This window comes from Ischnura elegans, chromosome 6, assembly GCF_921293095.1.
Source record: "Ischnura elegans chromosome 6, ioIscEleg1.1, whole genome shotgun sequence".
Classification (NCBI taxonomy): Eukaryota; Metazoa; Arthropoda; class Insecta; order Odonata; family Coenagrionidae; genus Ischnura; species Ischnura elegans.
The window spans coordinates 87,974,682-87,991,816 of NC_060251.1; the positions used below are offsets into that span (position 1 = coordinate 87,974,682).

The following is a 17,135-nucleotide window of genomic DNA, read 5'->3' on the forward strand; positions in this document are numbered from 1 at the left end:
TACGTATTTATAATCAAACCATCATAATTCAAAGCTTCAGCTGTATATTTCGCACAGAATGTCTTATTTATCATTAAATATGAATAAGACGTCGTTATTTTACTGTTGGTAGCATCATGGTAGCTGCCGAAGCTAACTTCACCGTATTCACAGTCGCAGTGATTTCGAGTATTTGGTGATTTAGTCACCGGCAGTGATTTCGAGCATTCGGTGATTCAATCACCGGCAGTGACGGGCAGTGATTTCGAGCATTCGGTGATTTTGTCACCGGCAGTGATCGGCTACTTCTATTCAATCACAGGTGGCGATATATCGCATATCACTTGTTAGTAGCCAGCGCTATCATCACCGAATCCAGTGATTGAATCACCGATCACGGTGATTTCGAATATTGAATCACCGACAGTGACTGCTACTTTTCAGTAACGGTGATTCAATCACAGTTAGCGATATATCGCTCATCACTACCTGAAACTCTGGTTGTTGTTTTTCCTTCGCCGAAGTTTTTATTACAGAAGTTTTGTATGTCGCTTATCGCAGTTCTTGCTACTGAAAAGTAGATAGATGAATGTTTAAATGTATCCTCAAGCAATCTGGTGGATATATGCTTATTCTTTGTGAGAAATGCGATGAATGAAGTTGGCATCTAGCAGCTCATGCTTGCTTAAGCTTAGTGGAGGATAATAAGCTAATTACGGCTATATTCCTTAATTCTCAATATGAGATAATGAAAGAACCCTTGTAATATTACGAGGGTTGAAGAAAGAGATTAATCAATCATGGATCGTGCCGCCTCGTCGTACGTACCTCGGGTTGAACAGGTAAGCTTCGCGTTTCGTCTAGGTTCTCCTTTTTGTCGCATTTTTATGCATCTGTTGCCGTTTGTGTGGTACTGGTAGGATTTGTACTGTAGGTCACAATTATGAAAGTATTTATCGGTTCCGTTTTTTCTATCGATCTGTGACTTAATCATACATATTACCAGTCTAGTAGGTAACGATTGCTTCCTGCCTTAGTTATTACCTATTTTATGAAAAAAAATATCTTTCGTAAGAAATTTTATATGCCTTATCACTCTGTCTTGTCCCTGTTCTCTTTCCCGCTCTGAATCTCCCTCTTTAACTGAGCGTAGAGCGTATTATTCTCAATTGTATCCCTGCAGCCTGTTCTCTTCCTTTGTCCTCCTCACCAACCCTACATACTTCTATCACGATTTGAAGCATTCCTTTTCCCATGAGTACACTTTCCATTCTCATCAATTGTCTCCTATAATGTCCACTAGAACATTCCTCTCCCACTATGTTTAGAAGGTGTCCCATCTAGCTTTCCTCCCATCCATTAGGATCTTTTCTATTCTCCTCTATAACCACTTAATCAACACCTCAAGTCTATTCTCATCCTCCTATCTTATTATCATTATTCCTGGGCCATTAGGTGCTGCGTCGTTGGCTTTATATCAATGCTCTTTATCAACAGGTTGTGTAGGAGCATTGGTTATTAGGAGAAATGGTTAGCCAAGGAGGTAGCTCTGAATGAGGCAGAAATATTGATGCTCATGAAGGAGTTATAGAACATTTCTACCTCTTGACAAATGGTATTTTAAATTACTCTCAATTCACCCATCCATATTCTGGAAAAAATCGAGGAGGCTTCATTTGAGAGCGGTTAGAATTGAGGATAGGGTTGTATTTCCGACCTTATCCCCAAGTTATTTTGGAGGATTTTTACCTATAACTCCCCCAATATCTACAGCCTTGCTTTAATCTATGTCTTTTTGTAATGTCTGACAGAGAAAAATAATAATATGGCAATAAACTATCCACATTTCTTTTGTATTTCGTCAGCTTTTTTTTGTTTTGGATCAAGGTTTATATGTAATTCTCAGAATTTCTGCCACATTTCCAAAGGTAAAGTAACTGTTTATAGTTATTTAATTGCAATCATTCTGATTTAACAGTTTCTTGCTATTTAGTTACCTTAATTATTCTCAAAAAATTTGCTGAACATTCACCATATTCTCTTATGCACAATGTGCATCTATCCCCCTTTTTGCCATTCATGAAGCACATTGCCCTGATATATACAACATGCCTCTTGGTATGGGAAATGTACTACGTACTTATTTACAAATGTACCAAGGAATGTAAAATGCACATATGTTCTAACTAAAACATCAAAATGGCCAGGTGTGATATTGAAAAGTGATTTCCGGAATGAAACGTGTTGCTGTTATAAATAAAATAGAAACACCTAATCTGTCATTTTGATGGGTGTTGTTCTTTTAAGGTAGAAAAATGGTATAACTTCTTGTCTATGTGAAAAAATTAAATTTCGTTTCAACGGAATATGTACCACAAATAGTAAATGAAAGTAAAAAAAAAATTAAAATGATAGAAAAAAATGTAGGTAATTATATTCATTAATGTGATTAAGTACGTACAGGTTACCTGCCAAAATAGATCATTTCTAGTTATAAGGGTGTTCTATCTAAAGAATATTTGTAGAGAATTGGCTATGTAGTTTCGTACCAGAATTTAGACTCGAGCAGTATAAGGTTTTATCCCTTATGAATGCAAAATAAGTACCATATAATGAATATTATACTTTTGTTGATGAATGCTTGTACATTTTCCTTGCAGCTTGATGCTGTCGATCTAGACAAAGAAGTAACAGGGGTACTCAAAGATCAGTTGCTGAACATCTTTAAGTTCTCTGGTGTAAGTATTGCTGGCATTAAAAATTTTCACGTGAGAAGTCCTGATTAAGTTGACTGATTTGGAAATTTTACAAAGCGTTGTGACGACCAATTTTTGTTCTGCTGATATCCAAATACATATATTCCAATGGTATTCTGTGAAGTAGCTTCAAACCTCATCATAGTTGGTGAAAGATTTGAGGTTTTCATGGTGGATAGCATGCAGAAATTTTTCTTATTTTTGTATAGCTGTTATTTTATAGGTACAAAATAACATGATGCAGCCTTAAATATACAGCACAGACCTTTTATTATTTAGTTGCTTCATAGAAAAAAAGATTGCCAACCAAGTTTGGCTTGTACATTACATTTCTTTATCAAACTTTTGAGACACCATAAGCATTGCTCAACTTCATGGCGATACAACCCTTGCCTAGAACTGGAGCAAACTCGCAATTTGCTAGTTTTATAGTACCGCTTACATTCTCACCGAGGTCATCCATCTGTCTGAAAGGAGTCACATGGTGAGAAGCTCCGTAATCCACAAGTTTTCTCCTTTCTTCTACCGGTCACTTTCACTGATAAAGCAAAAATATTTCTACCATTTCACCATTTTCTCATTTCGTTTTCCACTCCAACAAATTTAGAACTGTTCCATCCTATGTGACCTGGATTTTTGCATGCAAATCAGACCACTTTCCTTGTGCCATTACTCCAAGGACTTTTCTTGTTTATACATCTATCTGCCTCCTGTTCGTAAGGTGTTTCCAATTCTTACTTAATTTTCTTCATCAGTTACATCTTCCTCTTCACCATTAAGTGCTTCACTTCCTTCTTATTTTCATACTTTCGCATAAAATTTTCTTGTTTCTTCTCCAAAAAAATATTTTTTAGCACTGACAATATAAAATTGTCCTCGTCTCATTCGATGGACAAATTGAAGCCCTTGTACTTATGCTTTGGAAGTCCTCTGAGTAGATAAATTGTTTTTTCTTTTTCAGGTAATACAACACCTCAATTCAATTTTCGGGAATAACTGCTGAACGTTAGACAAGTCATCCTTCATGGGCATATCACCTATCTTATTCATCGTTACTAACTCTTCTATTAGCGTCGCTTGGTGAAGCCATGAATAATTACTATGACAAGCCTTAAGTATTGTCCATCCTTCACAATTTAGCATACAGATCTCCCCTTCTGTTGAGCATTGATCGTCAGCATGTTCAGTAATAAAGTTCAATGCTTAGAAGCAATGTAGAACTACATTACGATTTCTTTGATCATGTGATCAATCTTAAATGTTGTCTAATTGTTAGTACCCTTGTTCAGTAGCATCTCATTGTCATCTCTTCTGCAACATCAGCTGGATTCAAAGCAACCAAGTCCTTTAGTTATCATTATCCATTGGCTGAATCTTAGTCTTAACAGACCTCATCATCGTCTAGGTGCACAAAAACAGTCCATCGTGGAAAACACTCATCATCAGTAAAAATATTCATTGTTGGCTAAACACAGATCTCAGTTTGTTGTGTGCCTATATTCGTCACTTATATATGCATATTTTTCATTCTTACCCAGTGGTAAGAGGGCCTGGGCCCATTACCTGACATTTCATAGGCATGAAATCACACAACTACTTCACCATACACTTTTAATGGATTATACATGGATACATGCTATGTATTTAGTACCTATAAAATAACAGCTATCAATCAAGTTACATCATTGATGATTTAAACAAATTATGGAGGTATATTGTGAATAGGTTCACTAAATGTGAAGTACAATTGCATTTCAGTTATTTTAAGTGTACCTATTCCGTGCAATAATCATTGCCAAACATCATCACCTTTGCTCTTATTTTGCCTTGCAGAATTCATTTTTAGCCTCATGGGAACCCGAGCTTGAGCTATTCTTAAAGATAATGATCTGGAAGGTAAGTGTAAACTGATCTTATATGGTGTAATTTTTTGTATTTCCTCTGTTATTAAAGAATAATGAATGCTTTTTGATTATTAATGAATTTTTAATTAAACTCACGCAGTGTGAAATGTGTACATAGTACTTTTATATTCACATAGGTGTAAAATAAATGTACACCTTGCATAATTTTATCCAGCTATTTTACTGAATTTTTATTTTATAATTTTGATTATTTACGCATGTATGATTATTTTTGATAATCTGTGTAGGGCCTATTATTGTAAGTAAATAAATTTAATGCAAGTTGGTTTTCATTAATTGTTAAAAGTTGTAATTCATTGATTTTAGTATAAAATTCGAGGAATCAAGCGAGATGGAGTGGAATTGATTAATAATGAAAGATGATATGCAATTTTCCACAAAAATTTTTGTGGGAAATTGCAAATCATCTTTCATCATTGATTTTAGCTTGTGAATATTTTTTGTATATATATCTTTTGATTGATGGAATTTTGGTGCTGCATATTAGTACAAATCAATTTCTTTGATTATTTAATGCTTGTTGCATTACATAAAATCTTAATTTTAATAGTACATTTTTTAATCATGTGATTCCTATGCTGCATTCAATTTGATTATTTTAAATTTCATCCCTAGTTCTCAGTGATGAAAAACTATGCCACATTTGGACATCAACTACTAGGGCTAAAATTTGGCGGAAAATTCAACAGCAGGAAGGCATGGCTATTGGCATTTATCATGTTTGGATCCAAGTACTTACAGTCACGGTCGATTGAGATAGCCAACTTAACATCCTCAAGATCATCTAAAGATATGGTAATTTTCCTGTTTTCGTGTCTTCATTATTAAAAACTTCTCTTACTCTTGTACTTAATATTGTTAGTATTGAATGATTTCTTCATCTTATCAGGTCCACAAGACTACACGATATGTGGAAGTGAGTGTTCATGTGCTCAATTTGGTTAACTTTTTAATATTCCTGAGGAAAGGATTGTACCCAACTTTGGCTTACAGGCTTCTTGGTCTCACAATTGTACCAATTGAACCAGGCAAAAGCCGCACTATTGGTTATTCTTACATGACTAGAGAGCTGTTATGGCATGGATTTGCAGTAAGTATGTTTTAATGAATAGTTATCTTTGTGAAAGATTAGTAGCTTTCAAATTTGATGATTTTATTTTCCAAAATTGTCATTAGAGCGACCTGGGTTAATTCTCCTTTCCTCCAGCTATTTTTGGGCTGTGTAAGTTTCGAATTTTTGAGTGAGAAAAAAATCACTGCTCAGCTCCCACCTGATTTTGAGATTTATATGCTTAAAAAAACGGAATCTCGAGCTTAACCCAAGATGGTTTTAGATCTCCACTGCAGTGGACTTAATATCTGTGGGCCTTAACATATTGTGTGACCTAGTAAAGTAATGTTACTTCCATTACACTTGTTTGGCAGTTTCATGTTGCCATATCACAAAATATCGAGAAATCTCTTAGTTCTAGACATGACGAGGAGATAGGCTACTGGGGTATAGGAGCTTTTTTATTTAAGTTTTCGTCCAGTTTTAAACGAAACCTTTCCTGACAAAATACAAATATATTTCATTTATTCAAGGATATGGTGAAGTGCACTATTATTATTATTATTCGCTGCGAAAACCTTAAAACTAAAAGTTATGGTGAAGTATTTGTGGTGGGATTCTATGCCATCTTACACTGTCAAAGATTCATTTCAGTGTCTTAATTTGCAGATTTTTTAAGCGGTGAATTGCAATCATCTCATATATTTGATGAAAACTTCTTAGAGAGTGATGGTTTCCAGTTTTCTTGAAAAATATTTCTGATTAAGCAGCTGTTGATGCTATTGAAATATTTTTATGGGCTGAAAAATGTCACCCTCTATTAATATTATACTTTGATTTTATTTTGACCAAGTTTTAGAGACTTGCACTGGTTTTTGTTGTCCTTACATTACAAAAGGTCAGGTGTCAATTTTACATGACATTTCACATTAAATTCAACAAAACTATAGTTTAACCCTTTTGCTGCTTCAATAGATTTTTCATCGGTTCCATTATTTTGCCTATTATCCAGAAAAAAATTAATTGAATCATTCATTTGACGTCGCTGAATGTCGCCGCACGAATGGACATAGTTCCGCTAGAATTTCGAGCAGATGACAGCACCTACGACCGAAGGGAGGGTTTTTAGAAAACGTAGATATTTACCCGCATGTCGTGTTGAAAGGAAAAGTTTTTTGAAAGTCGTGGAATATCCCCGCATGTCGCAGGCAATAACCATAATGTTTTTGCGGGTATTCCCGCTTGTAGCAGCAAAAGGGTTAAATAGTGCAACCAGGAATTTTAAAGTGTTTTCAAGACTTCTGAAGAAAAATAAGAAATCTGCATTCGACATTGGAAGTTGAAAATTAATTTCTAATGCATGTCAGGAGCTCGTGCCTGGAGTAGGGAACCCAGGACTCGCCTATTTTGAATGAGGACTTTTTTCTCAATTTTTCCATATTTTGAGCTGTTCATGTACTCACCGATATTTGTAGATCCTACACTGATAAAATATGCAGAATATTGAGCTGAATAAAGAGAAAATTATGCACTTTATGTTGTGTCTCTGTACATCATAAAGTAGGTAACGTTAATGCGTGTGTTTTTTACCCAGGAGCATTATACAAAATCTATGTATGTAAATACAGTGGAGGACCTCAAATCCGGAATCCAGAAAAAACGGAAATCTGGAACCTTTGAAAATTCCTCTGCGTAGTGTTTCGACTTGCTACCTTGAGGCACCACTCTCCGAGCCTTGTTCTGGAACGAGTAGGAAGTTACCACACGCTATGAACATATGCTAACAATCTAGGCAGAGGGACGTAGGGATCTCAAATATCAAGCAATATAGCCTGAACGCATTTATAAATTAATTAATTAAAAAAATATAGCATTTGCACAGATTTACTGTCCGACTAAGGAAGGTATCGATAGATATGGCAACATCTGCTAGCAAATGCTATCAATGAAAGCTGAAGAAAAAGATGTATTTATTGCTCGTTCTCATCCAGTATGCACATATAGTTTATGCTGCAGATGCTAAGGTTGTGATTTGACTTATATTGCTTTAAAATTCTCAAAAAAAGTGTACCATTTTTTCCGCGTGTTGATGACCAGAAATCCAGGAACCCTTTGGTCCCAAGCTTTCCGAATATGAGGTGCTGAACTGCATCTAAAAGAGGATGTCTGTTTTTTGTCTACAATGCATTTCTATATGTCTGCACCGATTCCCACCAACGTTAGTACATAGGTGCATCTCATGCTCCCAAAGCCCATAGTGCTACTTTCGGTTGTGTCTGACGCATCATTTTCTTATTACAGTTTGTTACGTCATGTCATACAACTTCTGTGATTGGACATCCTGCCGGGTAGGCCCTCCTCTTGACACAATTTATGAGAAAACATAAAAATCATGCTAGAATGTGACCATGAATTCCATGTTCCAAGTTTCCTTTTTCTATAGGTACTATCCTTCCTGAGCAATGCCAGGTGTCCTGCTGGTGCAGGGGTGGATACAGGGTTTTTTTCTGGAGGGAGGGGGGGGGGGCACAAGGGTCTGACAGGCAAACTACCTTCTCATACATGAGATTGAAAACAAGATAAAACAATTACTGTATGTAATATTCTCTTTGTTTTAATGTGAAAGTTAGTAATATGAAATTAAATGGTTGAGGCTCCGTAATACACTAAACAAAACGAATTAATGGGAACCATATAAAATATTTTGTATATCTTTTTAAGCATCTGGGGGGGGTGTGCCCCCCCTAAATCCGCCTATGCACTGGTGTATAATATAGCCTGAATTGGGCTATTTTGCATTTCATGTGCTCAAAGCCTGTTTATTTAACCCTCATATGGATTTACAAAATTAGTTACGTCGTTGGATTTTCGGCGCCGCAGCGGCGCCGCGTCATTTTTTGCTATTATCTTTCAAAGTTAGCCAGAATTTACAAGTTTTCCGATTGATAATGGTAAATACATAAATTATCTTCATTTCTTACCGTGTTTTGCTAGATTTAAACCCTTATTGTTGAAGTTATAACAAAAAATCTTGAACGCTGCATTCTTTTCCATTTCTTGCCGTAATGCTCTTTATTTCAGTTCCCTTTGTTTGTTATTTTTGAATGAAAGTTTTAATTTCATGTGTTATTGTCGTTTGAAATATTTTTCTGATATGCAGAGCTCGACAAACTCCGCTTTTTAATGTTTATATTGTTTATAATTTTATGTATCTAAATACTAAAAATGATGACCAAATAAAATTCGTTTATGCCCCTATGACATAATTTTGCTTCACTACGTCCACCCATTTGTTATATCTTTGCAGTGTATATAGAAGGAAAAGTTATTAAACGTTAAAAATGGAACAGCTGTAGGTTAAGTGAGAAGAGACGAGTGTTACTTTCGTGATTTTTACAAGATTCTGTCGATCAAGACAAATCTTACGAATATTCTGGGAGCTTATGTCCTGCATTAAAAAAATCAAGTCTTATGGGTTTTGAAATATAAATAATATGGGATGACAAGCGACGTGTCAAAGAACCCTACGCTTCTTTGGAGTTGAAGCTAGAAGAGTCGGTACTCTTTTCCTACCACGGAGCCCTATTCCCCCACTGGGGACGTGTAGCCCAAGGAAAAGGTTTCCTTAGATATGGACGGGTAAATGTTTTGCGTGGGAGTGCATCAGATTAGGTTTTACTCCTGGATTGGTGGGAAATCCAAAAACAATAAATTCTTAGAAGTATGTGTTATTGGTGGTAGGGGAGAAGGAGCAGCTGCCTTTTTTTCGTCCAGCTCTGCGAGAGAAACCAATGAAAGAATGCTCTGGGGTGACAAAAATACCCTCACTTTGGAAGGACTTCCCTTACATTTTCTTTCCGTTTTCTTTCTTAGCGTTTCACTTACCCAAATATTGAGACTGTCCATACCTTCCCACTAAGCTCCCTTCTTCGTCATTCACCACCTTCTTCCCCCCTCCCACAAAACTTGATTGAACTTCTCTCCACCCTAATGACCCACCCGAGCTAGACCTTCTCGGAATGAAGGGAGGGCCACCGCGGGGCGTTTTGACAAGGCTTTTGTTCCCTGTCCCTCATGCAGCGATGGAAGGAAGAAGAAAAAGAATGCTTTTGTATCTAATTGCCTCCTTGCACTCCCAACCTTTTCCGCGATCAGGATTTTCTACTCCTACCTGTCCTAACGATCTGGGTATTCCCCGATCCTTGGCAGTCGACACACTACCACCACTTCACCCCAAAACAACCTCCTGGCATTCCTTCTCCTTTCTCGTCCTCACTCACCCCTTTACGTTAGTAACACCCCCAATGCATAAAACATCTGTGCATTTCAGTACACAAAGAAACGAGAAATATGTTCACAAATTTTCACCTCACGGTAAATTGTCTTTTCACCTATTCATAATGAAACGATTTTTACCATGTAAAGTCTAAACTCATCGTCAGGAAAGAGAAATTATTTTCTATCACACAATTAGTTGGGTAGTTATCTGGATTTCACCCCAATGGTAAACTGTCACGTCATCAGTAACTGTATAAACGCTTGCAATTTTGTATAGACTATCTTAGACGCAAAGGGATTTTTTTTTCGAATGAAAGGTACAAGACATATAACAATAACTGTGCGATGTGTTCTTCACGGTAGTCGGTGAAATTTCTGAATCTCCTGGCAAGTTACAGTTACTCATTCAGCGAGAAATATTCACACAACGGTGAGGAGGCATTATTCTACGAATTCGGATAATGAATTGTGTTAAATTTTTCTTAGAATTGCGGCTTGGAGTAATTCTAAACAGAGTCACCCTAGGATGTACCCAAAGGTGACTATCACCACGGCAGGTACGTGGGCGCGGAGCGGAGAAGGTGCCCAAGCAAAACTAAGTCGGAAGCCACGGAAAAACAAGGAAAACTTGGCTAGCCATGAGTTGCTATGAATAATTCTTGCGAAAAGATGAAGTTTTGTCAATGAACATTACAACGAAGCAAACATAATGATTCTTAGTTAAAAGAGGAAGCACAATTGGTATTGCAATATTTTCCTTTTGTTAAACAATTTCACTTGGTTTATAAGTTTAAAAAAATAAATAATAGGATTATAAATGTATTATTGCATTTCATATGAAACATAATTGCTTTGACATTAGCGTTGAGAGTGCAGACCCTGACGTAGCGACGAGGAAATTCTCGGCCCAAGCAAAACTAAGTCGGAGGCCCATGAAAAAACAACTTTGACTAGCCATGAGTTTTTATGAATAATTCTCGTAAAAAGATGAAATTTTGTCAATGAACATCAAAACGAGGCAAATAGATTGATTCTTAGCTAAAATAGAAAGCAAAATTGGTATGGTAATATTTTCCTTTTGTTTAACAATTTTATTTTGTTTATAATGTTTAGAAATATAAATAATATGATTATAAATATATTATAGCATTTCATACGAAACATAATTGCTTTGACATTAACATTTAGAGTGCAGTCAACGACGTAGCGACGAGGAAATACTGAGCGCCGCAGCGGCGCCGAAAATCCAACGACGTAACTTTTTCCATTAGAGGCCAATAAAATGTAAACTATAAACACTACGCTAACAAAATTTTACATTTAGACGTACGAAGCAGAAAAAATAGACTACTGAAAATTTCAAAATGATTCATTGGAATGGAAAATTTTTACACCACTTTTAAAACCACGAGCGCCGCTAAGGCGCAGTGAATCCATATGAGGTTTAACAGAAGTTTGTGAAAGAAGGTCAAGCTAAATTGGACTTTTGGCATCATGTAGTCTTTGGGAGTGTTCAACAGCACTATCCTCAGAAACCATTTTTTATTCCAACATTCCTTGTGCACGCCCTAATATTATGTTTATTCATATGAAAATATGGTCAGTAGAATCACACCTTACATCTGCAATCCATTGTATTCTTTGAATACCCTAAATGCATGTAAATTATATATTTATTTATTATTATCTGTATTTATTAATCCTTGTATCTTTGTGTAGTTTGATGGGAGTCTGATAAACTCAAATATAATTCATATCCTGTTTTCTGTATCAAATCTATAATATATACAGCCCGATGTGTGACGGATAGCTCACTGACTGATTCACTCACTGATTCACGTATACAAATTCCCGACCACTTCCGGACGTGCTGGGAAGACGAAATTTTTACAGGTCGTGGAGAAAAAATATTCATCGGGGGGAAAAGTCCGAAAACTCGAAAAAGTCGATCGGTTTTCGAGATATATCGATCCGAATTAACATTGGAGCCTTATGGGACTAAAACATATTCCATTTTTTGCCTACATAAAAATGTCACGGGAACATGAAATGTCACTGACGGAAACTAGATTTTTTGGCCGATTTTTTGATGCGAAACATTTTGCCATATTTTGTTTATAAGTATTTTTTATAATTTTTTTAAATTTCCAATGCTTTTCTTATGGGCCTATCTTTGGATTTTTTTAAAACCAACTTATAATCGTTGTAGGAATAAGTCCTTAACTTATGAGATACTAGATTTTTTGGTTGATTTTTTGGTGTGGTCGCCTTTGCAATTTTTTGTTTAAAAGTATTTTTTTTAACAATTTAAAATTTCCAATGCTTTTCTTATGGGCTCACTTTGGGAATTTTTTTGACCAATTGGCAATAATCGTAGGACCAATTCAATTTAATGCAAGATACTAGATTTTTTTCTTAATTTTTTGGCTATCCTTTGATATCCACATGTTAATCAAACTTCGAGTAATTAACGATTATGTATTTTCATTGAATTTGCGACTCCTACAACGTTTGGTAACTTACAACACATCCGCCGTGAAGTTTGCATTCCCTCAACACACGATTTTAAATTTTTCGGAATTTTTTTTCGCCACTTCCCGACGACGTACGGACACCAAATTAACGTGAGTGACGTCTTTTTTGTGCCCCTACGTGCCGATACCCGGAGAGCGCAGAATATTTAATTTAAACGGGTAACACCTTCGAAAAACCATGCTTGCACTACAGCTAAAGAGCCGAAATTTTTATCGAAGGTAAACGATGCCGCGTTATACGGGACAAGCACTAAAAGTCCCCCGATAACCCCCTGGTACCCCCCCAAAAAAATTAAAATTATTTAATAAGTGGTATATTTCGTGTACCATTCATCCGAGTTGTATCGTTTTTATTTTTTCGGACTGGGCATTGTGTCGGCTATATTTACGCGTCATGTTAAATTATATTGCCCCATTTACACACCCGCAATAAAACTTCAAATTTTTAAATGTACATTTCTTAACAAAATAGTAGAGGTAAAAAAGGGCTTCCAAGACAAGGACACCTAAAAGCGATTTTTTTAAACCACTTCCCCATAAAGTACGGCTACGAAATTCACACGAGTAATGCCTTATTACAGCGCCTATTCACCGCTATGTGGAGAACACAGAATTGGTAATATAAATGTGAGCACTACGGGAAAATTAATTGTTCCCCTAAAGCTAGATCGCTGGAATTTCTACTGTAGGTAAACAAAGACCTTTTATGCAAGAAAACCCCTCGAAATTTCAAGTGGCTTCCTATAACACCGGGGAAAAAATTCTTTTTTTTTCTGTAAATAGCATGTTCTTCGGTGTTTTCGCATATTTTAGCAGTAATTCCCTTCTCCTATGACTCATCGCTAAGGAATTTATTTCGATGATTGTGACCGTTGCCAGTACACTCAAAAACAACCTGTTAACCCCCGGACCGCCTTCAAAACATCGTCATAAGCTAAAATGCCACAATCACGGCTAGCATGCGTCAAGATTCTGCCTCATTATCCCCCGGTAGCATTTGTAAACGATGGGGGATAGCTGGTAGTACGCATTGCTCTGTGAGGAGTGAAAACCCTGGCGGCGAAGCTGCCCCCGCCCCAGGAACGACGGAGCCATTCCGAGGAGTCAGAGGCGCGGAAAACCTCCGAGAACCCTCGGGCGGCAAATCTGCTCCAACACGTGGTGCAGCCGAATGGGTGTCTTACGAGGGGGGAGGGCGCCGATAACCCTTGGGCGGCAAAGCCGCCCACAGGCGAGGAACGGCGAAGCCGTTCCGAGGAGTCGACGGCTCGGTGGGACCCAGGTAAACCTTGGGCGGCGAAGCCGCCCCAACACGAGGAAGGGCGATGCCGTTCCCAGGAGTCGACCCCTCGGGGGGACTCGGGTGACCCTTGGGCGGCGAAGCCGCCCTCCCACGATGAACGGCGAAGCCGTTCCGAGGAACTAGCGGGTCTCCGTCAGAGGGCTACCTCGATATCTGGGCGGCGAAGCCGACACCGGACGAGGAACGGCGAAGCCGTTCCGAGGAGTCGCGGGCGGGACGGCGAAGCCGTCCGGTGGGGGCAGCCGGCGAAGCCGGATGCGGGGGGTTTTAGGGGGCGTAGCCCCCTAACGAGCGCGCGCAGCGCGGCGAGTTCGTAATATATACTGAAACATTGTATGCCCTGACAATACCAATAATAAATGAGAAATATTTGGCATTGGTAGAATATCTTTTATCGAGAAATATAAGTGATCAGAACTTCTGAGGGAAAAATCTTGAATGAGAAAGAAAATTTGGAATCTTGAGCTAGATCCAAGATTTTTTTTACAAATTCTCCCTCGTTTTGCTTGACTAAAACAATCCCAACTCGCATAGCCATACTCTGTGATAATTTTTAAATTTATACTGCCTAATGTATATGGACTCTCTAACTGTTTATTTTCTATTCCCTCAGGAACTACTTGCCTTCACTCTTCCACTTGTTAATTACCATTATTTGAAAAGGAAGATTGGCAGTTTGATTTTTACCAAAGAACCTGTGGAAGCCATGGATGCTTGCCTTGATCATAATACTCTTTGCTCATTGTGTGAAGAGCCTCCTATATTGCCATATAAAATAGGCTGTCCACATATTTTTTGTTACTACTGCATCAAGGTGAGTTATGCTGACTAAGTTTACTTCATCTTTATGCAGCAAATTCGAGTACAATAGCTGTTCACCAAGCAGAATGCATTTCAAAGGCTTCAGGTCAATGCTTATTGTTTACATGTTAGTGATAGATGTCCTGGAAATCTTGTGTAGTTTCTGGGGAAAGTTCTGATTTTATAGTCTTAAAAAATAGAGGGAAGGCCACAAAGTATTTGTTGCTGACATTTTATGATTCATTAGTTGAATATTTTGTAATCATTAGCTGTGATTGGATTTGGTTTGAATGCATGGGAAGTACGTATTATCTGATTTTCAAAGTTTACATTAAATGTATTTTGAAATAAGGCAAATAAAAAATCATTTCTTCAGCAAAGCTTTTCAGAAAAAAGCGTTCCTTTGCCTTCCATCTTGTGTATTCCAATGAACATTTTAAACCTTTATTGTGTGATTTTCAGATGATTTTAAAATACAGTGGGCCATTTTAATATGCATTTATTCTATTTTACATATTTATCATTCGTCTATGACATAGGTATACCTTAATGAAGGAAAAACATTTTTTAACATTCAAGAATGCGTAAAATTTAATGGATTCATCAAATGCCTTTAAACTGTCCTGTCTGCTTTGAATACCTACTGGTGAACATCTTTATAAGTTACTCATGCTGTACATTCTGTTGCACTCCTGAAATTATACGTATTGCCTGCTTTACCCAGATTCTCACCCTGAAATTTTATTACCTGGAACTCGCACCATGAGACACTATGAAATGATACATGTATGCGTTAGATGTTTGTAACTTCATTGTTGTTCATGTGAATATCACATTTAACCTATCCATTGCATTTTTTTGTTACGTTATGCTTTTATCAGTTAGATTAACCATAATTTTAAGCAAAGATAACATACGTTATAATCAAAATTGTCACTGCGTGACCTTATACAATGCCCACAAAAGTAATTTTAGTATGCAAATCTGATTTTTTCTTTGAATTACTTGGCAAAAGTATTGATTATGTGTATGTTGTAGAAGTTATGCCAGCAAATTGCCAATATGAATAAAAGACTTGTGATTATCTTCTAAATCTTAATTAGGTACTTACAATTAGCTTTTATTCCTGTATTTGCTCTAAATCTTAGATTTTTATTCTCAAGTGGTTGGAAATGTTAAGGTTTTTGATTCTTTGACTTTTATGCTCTGTAATTGCTTTGTTTAGTTTTAAAACATAGAAATTTTTTAAATACTTTTATTGTGAAGGGATAATGGCAGTTTTTAATAGATCAATTCTTATTTACAGGCTCAAATGATTGCTGATTCACAATTTGAATGTAATGTCTGTGGATTCCCATCCCGAGGATCTATTCAACTGGTGAAAATGTGATACTTCCTAAAAAAATGTTTAGAAACAAAGATGCCTTTGCAATTTCCGTGATGGAATTATGTATTGAAACAGTGAGTTTATGTGTATATATTATTTTTAAATAATTTTTATTTTGGGTATTGGTTTGTGCATACATATTTTAGCAATAAAATAATATATTGTTACAGCTCTGATTTGTTTTAGTCTCGCCATGCAAAGATTGCAAGCTATTTGCAATTGAAATACAGTCCTATAACTATTTTATGTGGGATGTTTTTGGTTATATTTTAAGGGGCATTAAATACAACATGATAAGTTTTAGCCCATCCTCCCACACTATAAAATTAGATGACGTTTATATTACTCATCTCAGGGTGAGTACTCATTATTTACAATTTTTTTGAAGACTACTGTGCAAAGTTGTGTAAGAGCTTTGCTTTTGGAAACATAATTAGAAAGAATAGATGGAGGATTCAATTAATAAAATTTTATAATTGATGAATGATACATTTTACTATTATTCTAGAGATAAATTAATATAACTTAAATTTGAAATATGGATGATAAAATACTCAAGGATTCACATACACCTTCCGCTTGTGTTTTCCTTTTTGATTTTTCACCCATCTCCTTTGCTGATCATCATCTCATGTGATTTGTGGAAGTCCCCTAAGGTAAGTGATGAGATCTACAATGTCTGGAAAACCTTGTGGCAACCACTGAATCAGTGATTGGGAAGTGGAGTCTTATTTGGCTCAACAGCTAATTTCATACAGCATTCATTATTTAAAGCTCACATTTGAGAACACTGGCTAATTACAGTTTTTCAGTAAAGTATGAAATGAAATGCGTATGCTGGTAAGCAAGCATAGAAGCTATTGTACTCATTGAGGTACTACCTTGAAATAATTGAGGTGATACTATTTTGCTGCTAACCATTTAGGAATGTATAGCCATCAGGCTAATCACAGTTGGCATTGTGTGAATGGGACTTTATGTTGATCCTTTTTTGTGGGGTGTGTCTTTTTTATCATACCCTCTATCAATCAATTACTTAAATCCTATTCATGTAGCAGTTATATCAGGTAGGTGTGCTTAAATGCAAAAAAACTCACTCATTTTCCTTCAAACTTGAAATT

At 36.6% G+C, this 17,135-nt stretch overlaps 1 protein-coding gene across 1 annotated transcript; it reads left to right on the forward strand.

Moving 5' to 3' along the window:
• Window positions 1–396: 396 nt before the first annotated feature.
• Window positions 397–16,019, forward strand: LOC124161122 (peroxisome biogenesis factor 2). The gene is made up of 7 exons (XM_046537341.1): window positions 397–821; window positions 2,640–2,717; window positions 4,569–4,631; window positions 5,276–5,455; window positions 5,550–5,750; window positions 14,440–14,640; window positions 15,934–16,019. The coding sequence occupies exons 1-7, from the start codon at window positions 780–782 to the stop codon at window positions 16,015–16,017; spliced, it is 849 nt and encodes a 282-aa protein (XP_046393297.1). The 5' UTR covers window positions 397–779; the 3' UTR covers window positions 16,018–16,019.
• Window positions 16,020–17,135: the final 1,116 nt, after the last annotated feature.